Source organism: Thalassophryne amazonica, chromosome 1 (assembly GCF_902500255.1).
Source record: "Thalassophryne amazonica chromosome 1, fThaAma1.1, whole genome shotgun sequence".
In the NCBI taxonomy this organism is placed as follows: domain Eukaryota; kingdom Metazoa; phylum Chordata; class Actinopteri; order Batrachoidiformes; family Batrachoididae; genus Thalassophryne; species Thalassophryne amazonica.
The window spans coordinates 150,283,379-150,299,550 of NC_047103.1; the positions used below are offsets into that span (position 1 = coordinate 150,283,379).

Sequence of the window (16,172 nt, forward strand, 5' to 3'; positions counted from 1 at the left end):
ATTTTAATAATTTTCTTCAGGAGTTGATGATGTCATTCACAATAAAAGATATTTGTTCTACTGACTTATGTGGCACTGATTAAATTGAAATGATAAATATACTGAGAGATATTTAATGACAGCAACATTTTAATTCAATGAATTAAATACTTATGCCCCCGCGACCCTTACTTGGACTAAGCGGTTGAAGATGAGTAGATACTTATGCTATGTGTAATGTAGAAATATTCATTACAGGACCTCTAATTATAAATAAGTAACAAATTAGTAACAGTTCACAGTATTTCTATATGTAAAATGTTCATTATAGTACCTGCCATTATGAATAAACAACAAATTGCTAACAGTTCATACTATTTCTATATATCATAGAAATTTTATTCTTTCTTCAAGATCTGTAATCCATGCCACAACAATACGTATATATTATTTATGGCTAATTCACATAGTTGATTAGAAATTACTAATTACCACTGAACACTTTTTAAGAAGCTGATCCATTAGATAGTCAGATTTCATCTGCTTCAATTACTTTTATGACTACGAGGTCTGTCCATAAAGTATCGTACCTTTTTATTTATTTTTTTTAAACTATATGGATTTGATTCATATGTTTTCACGTCAGACAAGCTTGAACCCTTGTGCTCTTTCTCTGGTTATCACAAGAGCTGGACATCAGCCATTTTCCGGCAGATTTCACTGTTAACAAGAGATTTTGTCATGGAAAGCCGCGCGGAGGCTTCGCGCATCAAGACCGATTCGCTTTGGAAGCGAGACAAAGGAACACCTCCGTTTCGGCGTGTCAGAGGACAAGTTTGGACATGTCCAGCTCTCCACAATTTCACTGATACTTACTGGACTGGTAAGCATTGACAGCCGAGATAGACATGTCCAAACTTGTCCTTTGACATGACGAAACGGAGGTGTTCCTTTGTCTCGCTTCCAAAGCAAATCGGTCGTGACGCGCAAAGCCTCCGCGCGGCTTTCCATGACAAAATCTCTTGTTAAAAGTGAAATCTGCTGGAAAATGGCTGATGTCCAGCTCTTGTGATAACCAGAGAAAGAGCACACGACGGTCTCGTATCCACAGAGCCATCCGTTTAGAAATGGTCCGGTGGCTTGTGCCGCTTCGTCGCAGCTCGGAGCGCGGCGCACTGAGCGTCCTTAAAGGGGTCCTTAAAGCTGTACTAACAGGGCTTATTCTCTGTGAAGCCCGTAAAATTTTCACCGAAAGCCAGATAAATTTTTCGATTGGTTTCCAGCTGCCAGTCTCTAACAGCTTCTGAAAAAATTCTGATGGAAAAAAACCCCAAATCAGTCCGCCATTTCCAGACAATGAAAATCCGACGACGGGGCGGGACCACTCCTTCCACAAGGCATGCTCACAGGCGAATGACGTCACCGACAGGCGTGGAAAAACTCACGCATGCGCACAAGGGTTCAAGCTTGTCTGACGTGAAAACATATGAATCAAATCCATATACTTTAAAAAATATATATATAAAAAGGTACGATACTTTATGGACAGACCTTGTATCTTTTAGCCTCCTGACTTACACTCCAGTCCAGTTGGAGTGTAAGCTCCGTATGAGCTGGTTACCATTACCAACTGCCCTTAAACGTGAAGAAGAAGATGATAGTCAGATTTCGGGCGGATTCTTTTCCAAACTACTTTGTTGATCAAAGCTATACAGTTACCGTGGTAATGCGGCTCGCTCAGTGTACTCCTACCCCAGCCTTTCGCTGGTGTCCAGCATGACGACCACCAATCAAATGCAGCGACAGTTAATTCATAATTCATTTTATTGTATAAAAAATTATGTATACAAAAATGTATATAAAGACACATCATAACAATAAAAGTTCCAGTAAAAACAATTTCTAAAACATTGTGGTGTTTGTGTTATAATACAAATCATAATTAATTTTCAACATTAATACTAGGTGAGGAGACCACTTCTCTTGGTAAACTATTGTACATTACAATTGCTTGATGGCTAAAGAAATTTTTTCTGAAATTCCATCTGGATCTTTGTACTTCAAGGCTCAGTTCATGGCCTCTCAGGCCAGCATACCTTCTCATTTGAAAGGAATCTTCAAAATTTACATTTTCAAAACCATGCAAAAATTTTAAAATCTCGATTAGGTCACCTCTAGTATGTCTGTCTTCAAGGGTAGTTAAACCTAATTCAGTCTTTCTTGATAAGGCATATGCTGCAATTCCGGAACTTCATGGCCCTTCTCTGCACTTTTTCTAAAGTATTTTTATCTTTCTCAAATTATGGTGCCCAGACCTGGACACAGTATTCAAGATGGGGACGAACAAAGGTCTTATACAAGAGAAGAAATGACTCTGTTGATAAATGAGAATGTCCTTTTTTATCAAGCCTAGAACTCTATTTGCTTTGGATGCTGAAACAGCAACATGCCTAGAAAAGGACAGATCGTTCGAAATCAAGACTCAAGATTTTTTTTCTCCGTGGCAGTCTCTAAAGTTTTTTCATTCATAACGTAATTGTAACAAGTTTTTCTTTTCCATATGAAGAATTCTATATTTCTGTTCGTTAAAACACAATATATAATATATATATATATATATATATATATATATATATATATATATATATATATATATATATATATATATATATATATTATTATATAATATATAATATAATGTCCGATTTCTCTTCATTGACACGGAGTCTGAATTCATCAATTTTACTAAGCATACTTCAAAGTTTGTTGCCATGCATCTGGCCATGTTAGATGCAAGATTATCACAGTCTGAGCTTTTAACTCGTTTATGCCCAGATTTTTTTTTTATGAGTGGAAAAAGTTGCATTCGTGCCTTTGAGATTTTTTTATTGTGAGTAGAAAGTGACAGTGATACACTTCGGCAACACCAGTGGGGCAAAACGGGTTAATGTCAGCTAACTCGCTGGCAAACTGGATTATGGTCTTGTCACACCTTTTGCAAAACCATCTGATAATGCTGAGAAGATCATTGTTTTCCAAGGCTCTGTACTTGGTCTGTCTATATTGCAGCATGGTTTCAAGTGATACCATGTGAATCACGCCTCACATTGCATACTGCATGTATCTTCCTTTATTAGTTCTCTGCATTCACCTCACTGTTCGCCATAATCACTTACTGCATTCTTACTGTGGTTGGTGTTAGTGCCTGTTCTGTCTCTCACAGGTGCATTTGCGTTAGCCATTTTTGTGTTGTTAGTGACGCCGCCATCTTTCCCACGGAGACATTCAAAGGAGGACACACCTTCTGCATTTAGCTATCAACTCTTCCCCTTCTTGCATCCTACACACGTATCCTTCTTGTTTCTGGGCATGATGCCATTTCAGTCAGATGCAGTTGCGGCTTCAGGTAGTGAGAATGCAGGCGGACTTACCTTGCCATTAGTTCACTAAGTCACACGGTGCTGTCTTCTTGCAGTAATATTTGAAGCACAGTCACAGAAAATATGTCTGTTTTCCCGCCGGTGTCTGTCTATATTGTGTGTGGCTGAAAGTTTGCTGGCATTGTGCCATGCTGTTCCATGCGTCAGATGGAGCATTTCCAGCAAACTTTAATTTCTTTTTTCTTTTTTGCTCACTTCAGGAGCACAATGCAACTCTGGACACCGTGATGGTTGAATTATCACATGGGAATTCATTTCTATTTTGGGTGAGAGGATTTTAACCACAAGCTGTCGGTTTCCACTTCATGTTAACGTCCGCGCTGTGAAACAATCCTGGACCACTGTTGGAGGTCAGATTCATGTTTATTAATGGTATAACGGCCTGGTACTACAGGTCCATGTCATATCACCTGCAGAGTTAGAAGGTGATAATTTATTACAGCGTGAGATCCATTCAGCTCCGAGCCTGACGCATTACTGTGCTCCATGGAGAGGGCCAGCTGCCCGTGTTATATACAGTTATGATGGAGACAACAGTTCACATTATTTAAGTCGACCATGGGAAGGAATGGACAAATATCCTGTTTTGTCGCCATCGGAATATTTGCATTGCGGTCAGATGGTCCTCAGATTACACATGGATCACTGTCGGATAGGTGTCCCATCTCGACGGTGCCCAAAGGGTTTTGAGCATGTGCATAACACTCGGGGCTGCTGGCCGATTTTGACCAACTGTGGCTGTCGGAACGTTTTGGAACTGAAATCCGACACTTTTCGGATGTGTGCCGATTCGTAATTCTGATGCCATTCTATGTGATTCCGGCTATGTATGACGGGGGTATAAGTCTTCATTACCAAAATGTAATGATGTGTGTTTTTGATGAACTTTAATGTGGTCTTTCTGTGTGATTTTTTTTTTTTTTTTTTTTTAACCAGTTGTGTGCCTTCTATTAAATTTGCTGTATTTCTATTGTGAATTCAAAGTTAATTTATTAATTGTATTTTCTGTTTTCCACTGTATGAAATGTTATGCATTTGTTACTGAGTCTGATGGTGAGACAGATGTTATGTTTTTCTTAGATGTACTGGCAGTCATTTGTGAAATACAGACATCAATATTTACATAGAACGTGCAGTACCTTTATGAATAAATGGCAGTGAAAAGCTTTTGGCAAGCCCATATTGTCATTTGTCTTCTTGGAGAATGTCCCTTTAAGAAGGCATATTCTGTCTCAGCACTCCAATGATGGACTCTATTTAAGCCACAGTGTGAAAGTATGAAACAACAGGATGTGGGAGGACTTTTAAACTCCTCATACAGTATGCAGAATGTACATTACTCTTTCACTTTCAGCATCTTAGGTATGCAACACATTTATTGTATAATACTTCCACTGTATAATACAGTTAAGTGTAATTAAATAGAGTAAGAGTACATCTAGGCTAAAAACAGCATAGGGTTTTTTCTTGTTGTTTATTTTTAGTATGGCAAATCATGAGCTAGATGTGATTTTTGTTCTCAAGATGTATACCAATGGATTAAGGAAATAAATTAGAATTGAATTTGAACAGACATAACGAAATAAAAAACATATCAACTGCCTAACATGCTTGTCATTTATTACTGACAAGTCCATCAGACCAAAAGCTTATCCTTGACACATCAAAAGTAACGTGGGTTAGAGTTAGCGTGAGATTAAAGTTTTCATTTGAGTTAAAATGTCAACAACTGAGTGGGGAGTAGAAAGGAGGAGGAGGGAGTCTGACTGTAGGCAGTAGTTTGGAGTAAAACGCTTCATGACTGGTGAATGTCTCTTCTATGATCTATCTCACCAACAGCTTTTCATCTACATCTTTAACATCTAACACTCATTTCTTCTTTTGCAGGTAAAGGTGTGTGTGTGTGCACCAGCTGTCAGTTGGAGAACAGGATGTGATGTCACAGCGGTAGGCCCATATTTCTGTCCAGCAGTGTGTTTGACTCTGTGGACAGGACATGTTTGAAGTCAAACCTCGTGCTGTGGAGAAGAAAGAGTCCAGCACTGAGACAGGTAGGATGTTTGAGGTGCATGTAGGAATCATAGACTTTGTGACATAAGTACAGAAAGCTCTCTTGGAGATGCCAGTTCATTGAAATTAAATATTTTTCAGACTTAGTCTTTGCTGTGCTCCACAGTACAGTGTGTTGGGTAATCGCTGTAGTTAGTCCTATTTGTCCCAGTAAACAACGTATTTTCATGTGGAATGACATCATCTTGTGCAGTTTCTCAGTAAAGAGAAAACACACGCTCATAGACATTGCACAAATTATTGGCCCACACTCGCTCTCAACCAGCCCTCGGTTAGTAGGACTGGTTTGAGCAGATGTACAGTGTATTTACTTTCATGTTTTTGAATATTTTGTTCCTGCGTAAATACAGTGACTGTGGTCTGATCATCATAACTGTGTCACCATCAGGGAAATACAAAAGATTGCAGGCCTTCATGAGAGAGTAGCTTGTTTAATTTAATGCCGAATGAAAATGTGTATTTCTGGGTTCAAGGGAAACCACTGGCTCCCTCCTTTGGAGAATAATTAATTAGCCAGTTCACAGAAATTTTAATACTGGGAAGTCTAATAACCTTTTAAGTCATTTACCAAATTGCACCTTCACAAATTCACTCTTTGTCATCGTAGAGGGGGTCAAAGGTATATATTATATTATTTATTTATTTATTGAAGAATGATGCACACAAATAGTGCAAGTCACATCTTTTTCTTTTTGCATTTTACATTCTATAGACAAGATGATTAAGAAATTGTAATAATAAAAATAAAGCTTTATTTGTATGGGATAATTCAGTCATCAAGAATAGCTGAAAATGTTGCACACAAAAAACAAATTTCTCAGTTTTAGAAAATACATCTTGGAAAAAAAAAATGTTTAGTGAAAGTCTTGAAAACATCTTCTGAATATGTTTTTTAATGAAGCAGTCAAAAGGCAATTTGTCAAATGGTAGTTGCTAAATGTTGAGCACGATCTTTTTATTTATTTATTTATTTTTCTTCCTGTCACACCAGATGAGGGGTTGGGCAGCAGCGGGAGGCATTATGGCTCCGAGTCACTGGGATCTGCTTCTGTTGAATCTGGGTCTGTCTACCTGTCAGACAGCCAGGACTGGGTTGTTTCCCCAGTCTGCTCTCCAGACGAAGGCCATGCCCATCATACTGCCATCACACCCATGTTAGCGGAAGAGACCCTCCACTACATGAGTAAGTGTCTATTTGTGCTTGTTTTGTGGAATTTAGATGATTTCATCATAAATGCACTTGGGTTTCGAAAAATTACAACCGCAGTTGGACATTTTAAGGTTTTTGTAAGACATCAGTACTTTTCAACACTGCTTTGTTTGTCACTTTATGCATGTCTCTGAACTGTCCATCTTGCCCAGAGTTGTTTGGTTGTTGACATCAGCAAGCAGATAGCATGTGTATATGTTAGAACATTGCACTCATTTTAAGTTAGTGATTTATTTTGTTCGGCGCATTTCTCAAAATTAATCTGAAGTGAAATTGCATTTTCTTTTCATGAGGTAGCGTACAAATGTGCTGTGCAAATGGCATAACTATTCTCAGCTTTTAACAAAAAGTGGTTGCTGAAAGGTAGAAATTTTTAATTTGGTATTTTCAGCTTTGATAGCCCCCCCCCAATTTTGCATATTAAATGTGTTGACCTATGGAGATTGAGACCTGGCTGATGGTGGCACTGGTAACCTGAGCTGTGAATCTTAACTGGTGATAGTTTTTTCAAATGTGTGTGTGCTGAAAAGCTAATTATCTTAGTACCTCTAGCTACTACAGGTTGCTGTAGTTGATTAGTCAGCTTCAGCAGTCCCGGGGGCGCCGCCAGGGATTTTAGGCCCCATGAAAAGAAATTTTATTAGGCCACCCCATATTACTTTGTCAGTATTACAATTGTATTAGGGGCCTCTCTGGGCCCCTGTCAGACATGGGTCCCTAGAATCCCTCTCCTTATTCTTCCTTTTCCGGCACCCCTGGTACTTAAAAATCTCACTCACCTGTCTTCAACCACTTATGCCAATTAACAGTCACGGGGGGCTGGAGCCTATCCCAGCTGTCATAAGGCGTCAGGTGGGGTACGCTCTGAACAGGACGTCAGTCAGTCGCAGGACCACAAATAAACAAACACATTAATGCCCGCACACACACCTACAGACAATTTAAAGTTTCCAGTTTTAAATGTGGGAGGAAGTCTGAGCACGAGGCGGGAACCCACGCAAACACAGGGAGAACATACATACTCCCCACAAAAAGGCCACAGGTAGGGATCGATCCCATGACCTTCTTGCTGTGAGGCAACAGTGCTAACCACTAAGCCACCGTGCTGCCCCATTAAAAACCTACCAGATAATATTAAGGGTTTTCATTTAAGATGCTATGTAAATTCTGGATTTGTATAGCTTCAGTACCTCTGCCAACAAAAGGCTTTCTGTCATCTTCTGTTGGAAGTTAGTAAAGCTATATCTGTGATCACAGCACTTTATAGATGCTTGTGCTAGCTTAAAAGCAATGTACGTTACACCATCACTGAGTGTTGGCACAGTCTTGACCGCTGTGCAGAAATGGCTACATACCTGAATATTTTTAATTCACTAATGAGGGTAGTGGCAGGTGTTTGCTTCTTTTTTTTTTCCCATTAGCATAGCTTAGCATCTTAGATCTCCCAGGTTGAAAATCTGTGGTATATTAAAACACAAAGACTTTCCTTGGTCTCATGTGTGCTAATATTCACTTGTTTCTTGAATTTTGATGTAAAGAATGAGCTGCTCCATCCTCCCTCCCCCCTTCTTTATCTTGGTGCAGTTCAGGCCCACTGCCTGGGCACAGCGGTAAATTCAACCAATCAGCTTCTTTCCTCATGCACCATGAAAACATGATCTTGAGAGCTGCAAGGGTTGCACATCATCCTGTCAAAAAGCCTCTTCAGGTGCACCTTATGTGCATGATGCGCAGTGGTCAGTGAACATTCTTCACACATTGTGGCTCCAGCAGGTTTTACCGAATGCAGTGATCACATACGCGTTACTCCACCTTTAATAGCAACATCCCGAAGTTGGCTTCTTTGCAGCTGGTTCTGTATGTGTTGTTTCCAAGGTTGCAGCACATTTTGATTATTAATAGGTATGACAGATGTTGGCCTGGTTCTTTGGTTGAATGATATGTCTACAGAATGCCCATGAATAATGTGGTCCATTAATCTAGTGTCCTGTTTTGTGCTGTTTTCCCCCTCATCGCCGAAATACCAGTGTGTGCTCAGACACACTCCAAACTGTATGAGTTACAGATAGACAGTCATGGTTGGATGGACAGTGATCCAGTCAGAGCCAAGTAGGCCTGAGTTCAAATCCAGTGTCATAGTCACGGGACAGAGAGAGCAGAAAGAACAGAGTGGGCAGAGAGAGGATGGCTGTGGGATAGTGGAGGAGATAGTCGGGTCATGCCGATGCTGAAGATCCACAATGAGGAGATTTATGAGTATTTTACGGTGGAAGGTGAGAGAAACCATTAAGCTGGTGTGTGTGTGTGTGTGTGTGTGTGTGTGTGTGTGAGTGTGAGTGAGAGAGATTTCTTCTCTGCAGGAAAATCTTTGGTCAAATCTGCAGTCTGCAAAGTCGCGCAGCGTGGCGGGGGAATTTCTATTTGCTGTATGTGGAGCTTTGAAAAACAGGAAGTGGACAAGTCTGAGTTGTTTTTTTTTGTTTGTTTGTTTTTTGTGGGCATGCGAGTACAAAAAGAAACACAACTTTTATTCTTTCTTGTGTGTAATTTTCAATACATTTATTTTCCTCTTTGTGTATCAAAGTTATTGGTGTTTTACTATGTTAACTTGAGTTAATGTTGGACCTATAGCGCTGCAGCATATTTCTTTTTATGGGTTATGACATTTCATTATGTCCTGACATTGTGGAAGTGGATATTAAAAATTAAGTGTCTGTTTCTGAAAGTAAAAAGTGTCATTTTCAGATTTTCGCCTGTGAAATTCTTTGAGCCTAATTATGTAAGTGTTTGAAGAATTCTCAAATGGTGGTCAACAAATGGTAGCCTTAGCGTTACCTGGCACTCAGTGCTTTTTTTAGTTCTTGTTTTTAAGAGATACTTGTCTGTTTTATTGCATGCCCTTCTATTCCTACTGTTCTATGCTGCGATGTGACACTGAAATTTCCCCATTGAGGGATGAATAAAGGCTTTTCTTATCTTATCAAAGTTCAGTCACTGTAAATTGTTAAACAGTTTCTGTGGGTTGGACTGTCAGTCTCCAGCTGTAGATGAGGGATACAGTAAGAATGTGTCAACTTGACACTTCTGCTTAGTTATATATATGCTCCACTTCTGGAAGAGGAAACATGCCCTATTAATAGTGGGCGATGCGTCCGGACACACAGAGATCCCCTGATTTGTGCTGAAGTATTCGCCAAGAGGATATGAAATAGTGCAAGAGCTCAGGATATCATGGCTTATTTTGGCATTTTCATATAGACAAAAATGATACAGTAATTGAGCAGTATAAAATAATTCACTATAATGTGCCTTATTTTTGCATCATGTTGTGAAATCTGAGGTAGATTAAACAGCAAAAACTTTAGTAAGTTAAATTTGCATTTTGATGACAATTTCATACCTTTGCAAAAGCCACTGATGAGCATAACATGAGCTTGGTTGATATGACTTTGTCTTGTCTATGTAATACCAACCTATGCTCTTATGCTCTCAAGAAGTCACCTGTAATGTCACATCAAGTCAAAAAGGTTTTTACTCAGTTTAATAGAGAACCTGCCAGTTTTTATGTGAGCATTACAGACCTATTTGTTGTAGCTGCTGGTGGGGGGTTATATTGGTGTCAAAGCTCCACAGGTCACCTATTATCTCTCATGCTGTGTGCAGTCCAGTTATACACTCTATGAAACCAGCAGTTGTCATCTTGCAGTTATAGTGAATCATTGATTTTCTTGTAGGAGGGAACATACTTTATTGTGTGTGTGAGACAGAATTATGCCTCTTGTTAAGTTTAATAAGTCAAATGGGACCAAAACAAACTGGTCATCGTGATACAGTGTCACACTTCTTCCCGCAGGTGTGCTTGTGTGTAAATATGTAAACACACTGTGCTAGCATGTTGTATTGATAGATTTTTGTGCATGTATCATTATCTTCTCTATAACAAAGCCTGCTCTCTTTCGCACAGGTTATTTTTAACCTCAGTTGTTGGAAGAGGGTGCAGTGACCAGATCCAGAGGTCACTGTGAGCCTCGGATTACTGGACAGCTCTATTCCTTCTGACCGACTGTTTCACTGAAGAGCAGGAGAGAGAAAATACATTATTACAATATTTGAAGATGAGCAGTACTGCCAATGACAATGCCACTGACAATAGAAACATTTTCCATCTAGGCTTTTGCTTCTAATTGATATGCTAATGTAGGTGTGCCAAGTGTACCCTGGCCTAGGCTTTCCCAGGGAGGCTGAGAAGTGTGATTCCTCTATAATTTGGACACACACTCCAGTTGCCTTCTTTAAAACTGGGGACCACCACCCTAGTTTGCCAATCCAGAGGTACTGTTCCAGACTTCCATGCAACATTGTCTAAGCGTGTCAGCCATGACAGCCCAACAACATCCAGTGACTTCAGCAGCTCAGGACAACTCTCGTCCATCCCTGGTGACTGGCCACTGAGGAGGTTTTACTACCTTAGTGACTTACGCTAGGGTAATGGCACTAAATCAGCCCGAGACTTCCATCCCTGCCTCCACAATGGAGGGCCTGTCAGTACGGTTGAGGAGATCCTCAAAGTGTTCTTTCCACCACCTGATGATATCCTCAGTCCAGTTTAGCAGTTCTCTTCGCCCCCTGAACACAGCCTGGGCTAAGAACTGCCTCCCTTTCCTGAGGCGCTTGACAGTTTGCACCGCTTTCAGGCTGACTGAAAGTCATTTTCCATGGCATCTCCAAACTCCTCCCATGCCTGAGTTTTTCCCTCCGCCACCACTGGAGATACCTGTCTGCTGATTCCGGAGACCTCTGTGCTAACAAAGTGTTGTAAAAACAGCTTAAAAAATTATCAGGGTTGAACTTCCATCAGTGGACTCAATTCACACACAACGATGCAAAAAGAGGGCACGGAACATTATCAGGGACCCACGCCACTCAGAGTAATGGACTATTCACAACCAAAATCCACTGGGCAATATTTATCACAACTAAAACCTAATGTGCAATATTTTATTCCCTTTGAAATAACTTCATTGGTGCAATATCTGTTTGATCTACATGTGCAGTATACACTTTATTATCTGTGCAATATCCACTGTGTTTGGAATCCAAAGTATGCAATAACTGCAGGTCACAATCTTCATTAACATTAACAGTACTTTGTAATATATACATATATATAGTTTTGTTTTTTTAGGCGCACTGGGTAAGAAATTATCCTTTTTATACCTTTTTATTTTTATTTACCTGAGAGAGTGTTGCACAAAAAGTCCTATGTGTTCAAACCTTGCATGTGAGTACAAATGGGAGATAAAGTCTCTGAGTCTAACCAAACACGAAAAGGCCTCCTTCTTCAGTCTGACAGCTTTCCTTACCATTGGAGTTTACCAGCAGGTTCTTTGGTTGCCACCATGACAAGCACAGAGAACCTTCTGACTACAGCTCAAAGCAGCCGCTTCAGCAATGGAGGCCTTGAACATGGACCACTCTGCTTCCATGCCCCCGATTTCCCTTGGGATCAGGGAGAATTTTCTTTGGAGGTGCGAGTTGAAGGCTGTCCGGACATGCTCTTCCACCAAACGTCCCCAGAAAACTCTCACCACACGTTTAGGTTCTCCAGGTTGGCTCGGTGACTTACCCAGCCATCTGAGCCTCACCAGGTGATCAGTTGACAGCGCCGCCTCTCTGTTCAGCTGAGTGTCCAAGACACATGGTCACAGGTCTGATGACACAAATGCAAACTCTATCATTGAACTTTGACCTGGGTTGTTCTGGTACCATGTGTGCTTATGAAACTCTTGCGCTGTTTGTTATGGACAATCCATGCCCAGCACAGAAGTCCAACAACAAAACACCACTCAGGTTCAGATCAGGGGGATCATTCCTCCCAATCGCTCCCCTCCAACTTTCTCCATTGTTGCCCATGTGAGCATTGAAGTCCCCCTGTAGAACTAATAAGTCTCCAGCAGGAACCTTTTCCAGGATCCCACTCAGTCTCCAAGAAGACTGGATACTCTGAACTGCTGTTTGGTGCATTTGAACAAACAACAGTCAGATTGCGACACAAAGTCACGTAGAGGCAGCCCTCTTGTTCACTGGGGAAAACTCCACAATAACGGCACTCAGCTGGGGACTTGTGAATATCCCCGCACCTGCCTGGCACCTCTCACCCCGAACAACTGAGGAAAAAGAGAGAGTCCAGCTCCTCTCCAAGAATATGGTTCCAGAGCCTGTTCTATGTGAGGAGGTAAGCCCAACTATTGCTAGTTAGTATCTCTCGACCTCCCGCACAAGCTCGGGCTTCCTACCTCACCAAAGAGGTAACGTTCCATGTTCCAAGAGTTCAGTTGCATAACAGAGTGTCAGTCCATGTGGGCATTTGCCCCTGTCCACTCACTCCCAGAAAAGCAGCTCACCAGACCCTCTCCAGACTCCCTGCAGGTGGTGAGCTCACATATAGATAACACTGTGTTGTTTCTTTGGGCTGAGCCCAACCGAGTCCCACAGTGGTAGTCCCGGCCACCAGGCACTTGCCTGCGAGTCCCTCTAGGGGTGGTCCTACCAGGAGCTAATGCATCACAACACAGCTTTCAGGAGCACTGGAGCACACCAACCCCTCCACCACAATAAGGTGGCAGTCCAGGGAGGGGAATACTGCCTAGCTAAAATACAAAAAAAAAAAAGTAGAACATTAAACAAAAGCAAAAGGAACCTTTTGTCTTTTCCTTATCTTTTAATAAATGACTAAACACTTAAATCTGGCAAACCTTTGAACAGAATCAGCTTTATTTCCAAGGAAGTTCAACTACGAGGAAATTCTCTGTCCTGGTGCAAACCTTGAACTGTCATTATAATGTTTTCAGAGAAAAAAGGCTTCATGTTAGAGCCAACTTGTCCAAGAGAATAACCCAGAGGCTTTGACTTTGTTCATACAGTTCAGACTTCAGTTTAAAATCCTGCTGATCACTTTTAGAGCTCTGCAGGGTTAAATGCCTGTCTACATCAGTGAACATCTGCACCCTTATATAACGAAGCGGCCTCTGGGCTCCTCGGACTAGAACCTGTTGGCGGTCTCTCGGTCAAGACTGAAGCCCAAAGGAGACTGTGTTTTGAAGTCGATGCTCTGCCACTATGTTTGAGATCTGTGGACACTGTGGAAACTTTTAAAGAGAAGTTCAAGACCCATTTGTACAGGCTTGCTTTTAATTCATGTTATGTCCCTGGTGTTTTAATTTCTGTATTTCTATTTTTATTTCATTGCCATTGCAAGGCATTTTGTGATTTTTATCTTGAAAGGTGCTATATAAATAAACTTTACTTATTTACTTACTTCATGAGGCCAGCTGTAGATGGGGCGGCGGACTCTTCATGTGGTCTGATATTTTGGTTCTGAAGGACCTCAGCCTCCTGCCAGAGGAAATGTTTGTTTGTGACCAAGGTGGGAGGGTCAGTCACAATCTTTCCTGCACACTTTAAAGTCCTGGAGGCATACTTTGAGGAGAGTGTAGTTATCACCTTCTCTGCATTTGTCCTTGGCAGAGGCTGCAGTGAACCAGGTGGTGACGGAGGAGAAGACGGGCTCGATGGCGATGTAGAAGTGCACCATCACAGTTTTTGGCAGTATAAATTTTGCTAACTGGCTCAGAAAGGACATCCTCTGTTTTGCTTTTTTGATGAGGGAGCTGATGTTCAGCTCCCGTTTGGGTTCTTTGGGGATGATGATCCCCAGGAAGTGAAAGGACTCAACAGTGTTTACTGCAGAGTCACAAAGGGTGATGGAACGAGTGGGGCTCTGCTTCTCCTTGAGTAAACAACCATCTCCACTGTTTTCAACGTGCTGAGCTCCAGTTTATTCAGTTTGCACCAGGTCACCAGATCCAACCCCACCTGTAATGGGACTCATCGCTATCATTTATGAGTCCAATGAGGGTGGTGTCATTTGTGAACGTGGAGTGGTAATTTTCATGTATTAGTGTATAGGGAGAAGGACAAAGGAGAAAGAACACAGTGTTGGGGATGGAACTGGTGCTGAGTCAGGGTTAGTCTGTGAGTCAGAACCTGGCTTCTCCCTACTGCCTCCTATCAGACAGGAAATCTGTGATCCGCCTGCAGAAGGATTCAGTCACATTCAGCAGGGAAAGCTTATAGTGCAACACACCCAGAATGAGTCTGTTGAAGGTAGAACTGAAGTCCACAAATGGGATCATGGCATAGGTTCCTGCAGAGTCCAGGTGCTGGAGGATGAAGTGTAGGGCCATATTGATGACATCATCTACAGACCTGTTGACTCCAAACAAAATTTTCTCTTGTCATTTCTGCATTTGTGGTAAATTATTCTGTGCTTAAATCAGCTAAACATTTGAACAAATATTAAAGAAAATAAATAGACTAGATGCTCTGTGCAACACAACACAAGCCATATAGGCCAAAAATAGCCTAACATAACATCTTCACAGGCATATCTTTATAGTCGGCTTCATTCTAAGCATTGTTAGCAGTAACATGGCCTGCAGGTGGAGCCTGGTGTTTAAATTTGAGAGATGCCTGGGTAGAGTGCATAGATTCATAAGAGAGGTGTTTGGCGATGCAGGAGAATGAAGGTCCAAGTCTTTAGGAACCTGGTGCTTCCTCTCTTACGGTGTGGTTGCGAGACTTGGATGCTAACAGTGACTTATGTTAATAACTAGATATCACGATCTCTTCAGATGCTCCTTGGGTAGCACTGGAATGATTTTGTGTCAAACAAACAATTACATAGGGAGACCAAAATCAGGAGTATCACTTTAATTTTTGAGGTAACATCAGTTTTGTTGCAGCCACACATTCCATTTTTTCTGTTTATGATTCAGCACACAAATGCCTCAGTGTTCAAGACCCCAGCAGGTCCAGAAAACCAAGGGGGCGGCCACATTCCACCTGGCTGTTGCAGATAGACGGTTACTTCAGTGCATACTCCTAGACCCGACCTAGCCTTCATTCTAAGTGTTCACAAACATTTGCACCACAATGCATTCTTAAATGTTCACGTACAGTGGGGTAAAAAGTATTTAAAGTCAGTCCCTGATTGTGCAAGTTCTCCTACTTAGAAAGATGAGAGAGGTCTGTAATTTTCAACATAGATACACTTCAACTGTGAGAGACAAAATGAAAAAAAAATCCAGGAAATCACATTGTAGGATTTTTTTTAAATAATTTATTTGTAAATTATGGTGGAAAACAAGTATTTGGTCACTAACAAAAATTCAGCTCAGTACTTTGTAACATAATCTTTGTTGGCAATGACAGAGGTCAAACATTTCCTGTAAGTCTTCACCAGGTTTGCACACACTGTAGCTGGTATTTTGGCCCATTCCACCATGCAGATCTCCTCTAGAGCAGTGATGTTTTGGAGCTGTCGCTGGGCAACATGGACTTTCAACTCCCTCAACAAATTTTCAATGAGGTTGAGGTCTGGAGACTGGCTTGGCCACTCCAGGACCTTGAAA

The 16,172-nt window shown here is 41.2% G+C and overlaps 1 protein-coding gene across 5 annotated transcripts in view; it reads left to right on the forward strand.

The window, feature by feature from the left end:
* Positions 1–16,172, forward strand: part of trak2 (trafficking protein, kinesin binding 2) — a 36,093-nt gene that overhangs the window by 373 nt on the left and 19,548 nt on the right. For 2 of the 5 annotated variants that reach the window (XM_034176007.1, XM_034176014.1), the window contains exons 2-3: positions 5,307–5,470; positions 6,481–6,672. In XM_034176007.1, the coding sequence (XP_034031898.1) occupies positions 5,416–5,470; positions 6,481–6,672 (247 nt within the window). In that variant the 5' untranslated portion in view covers positions 5,307–5,415. Of the gene's footprint in view, positions 1–5,306; positions 5,471–6,480; positions 6,673–8,592; positions 8,973–16,172 lie in introns of those variants that run through there. The other 3 variants (XM_034176030.1, XM_034176022.1, XM_034176035.1) reach the window with 3 other exon arrangements.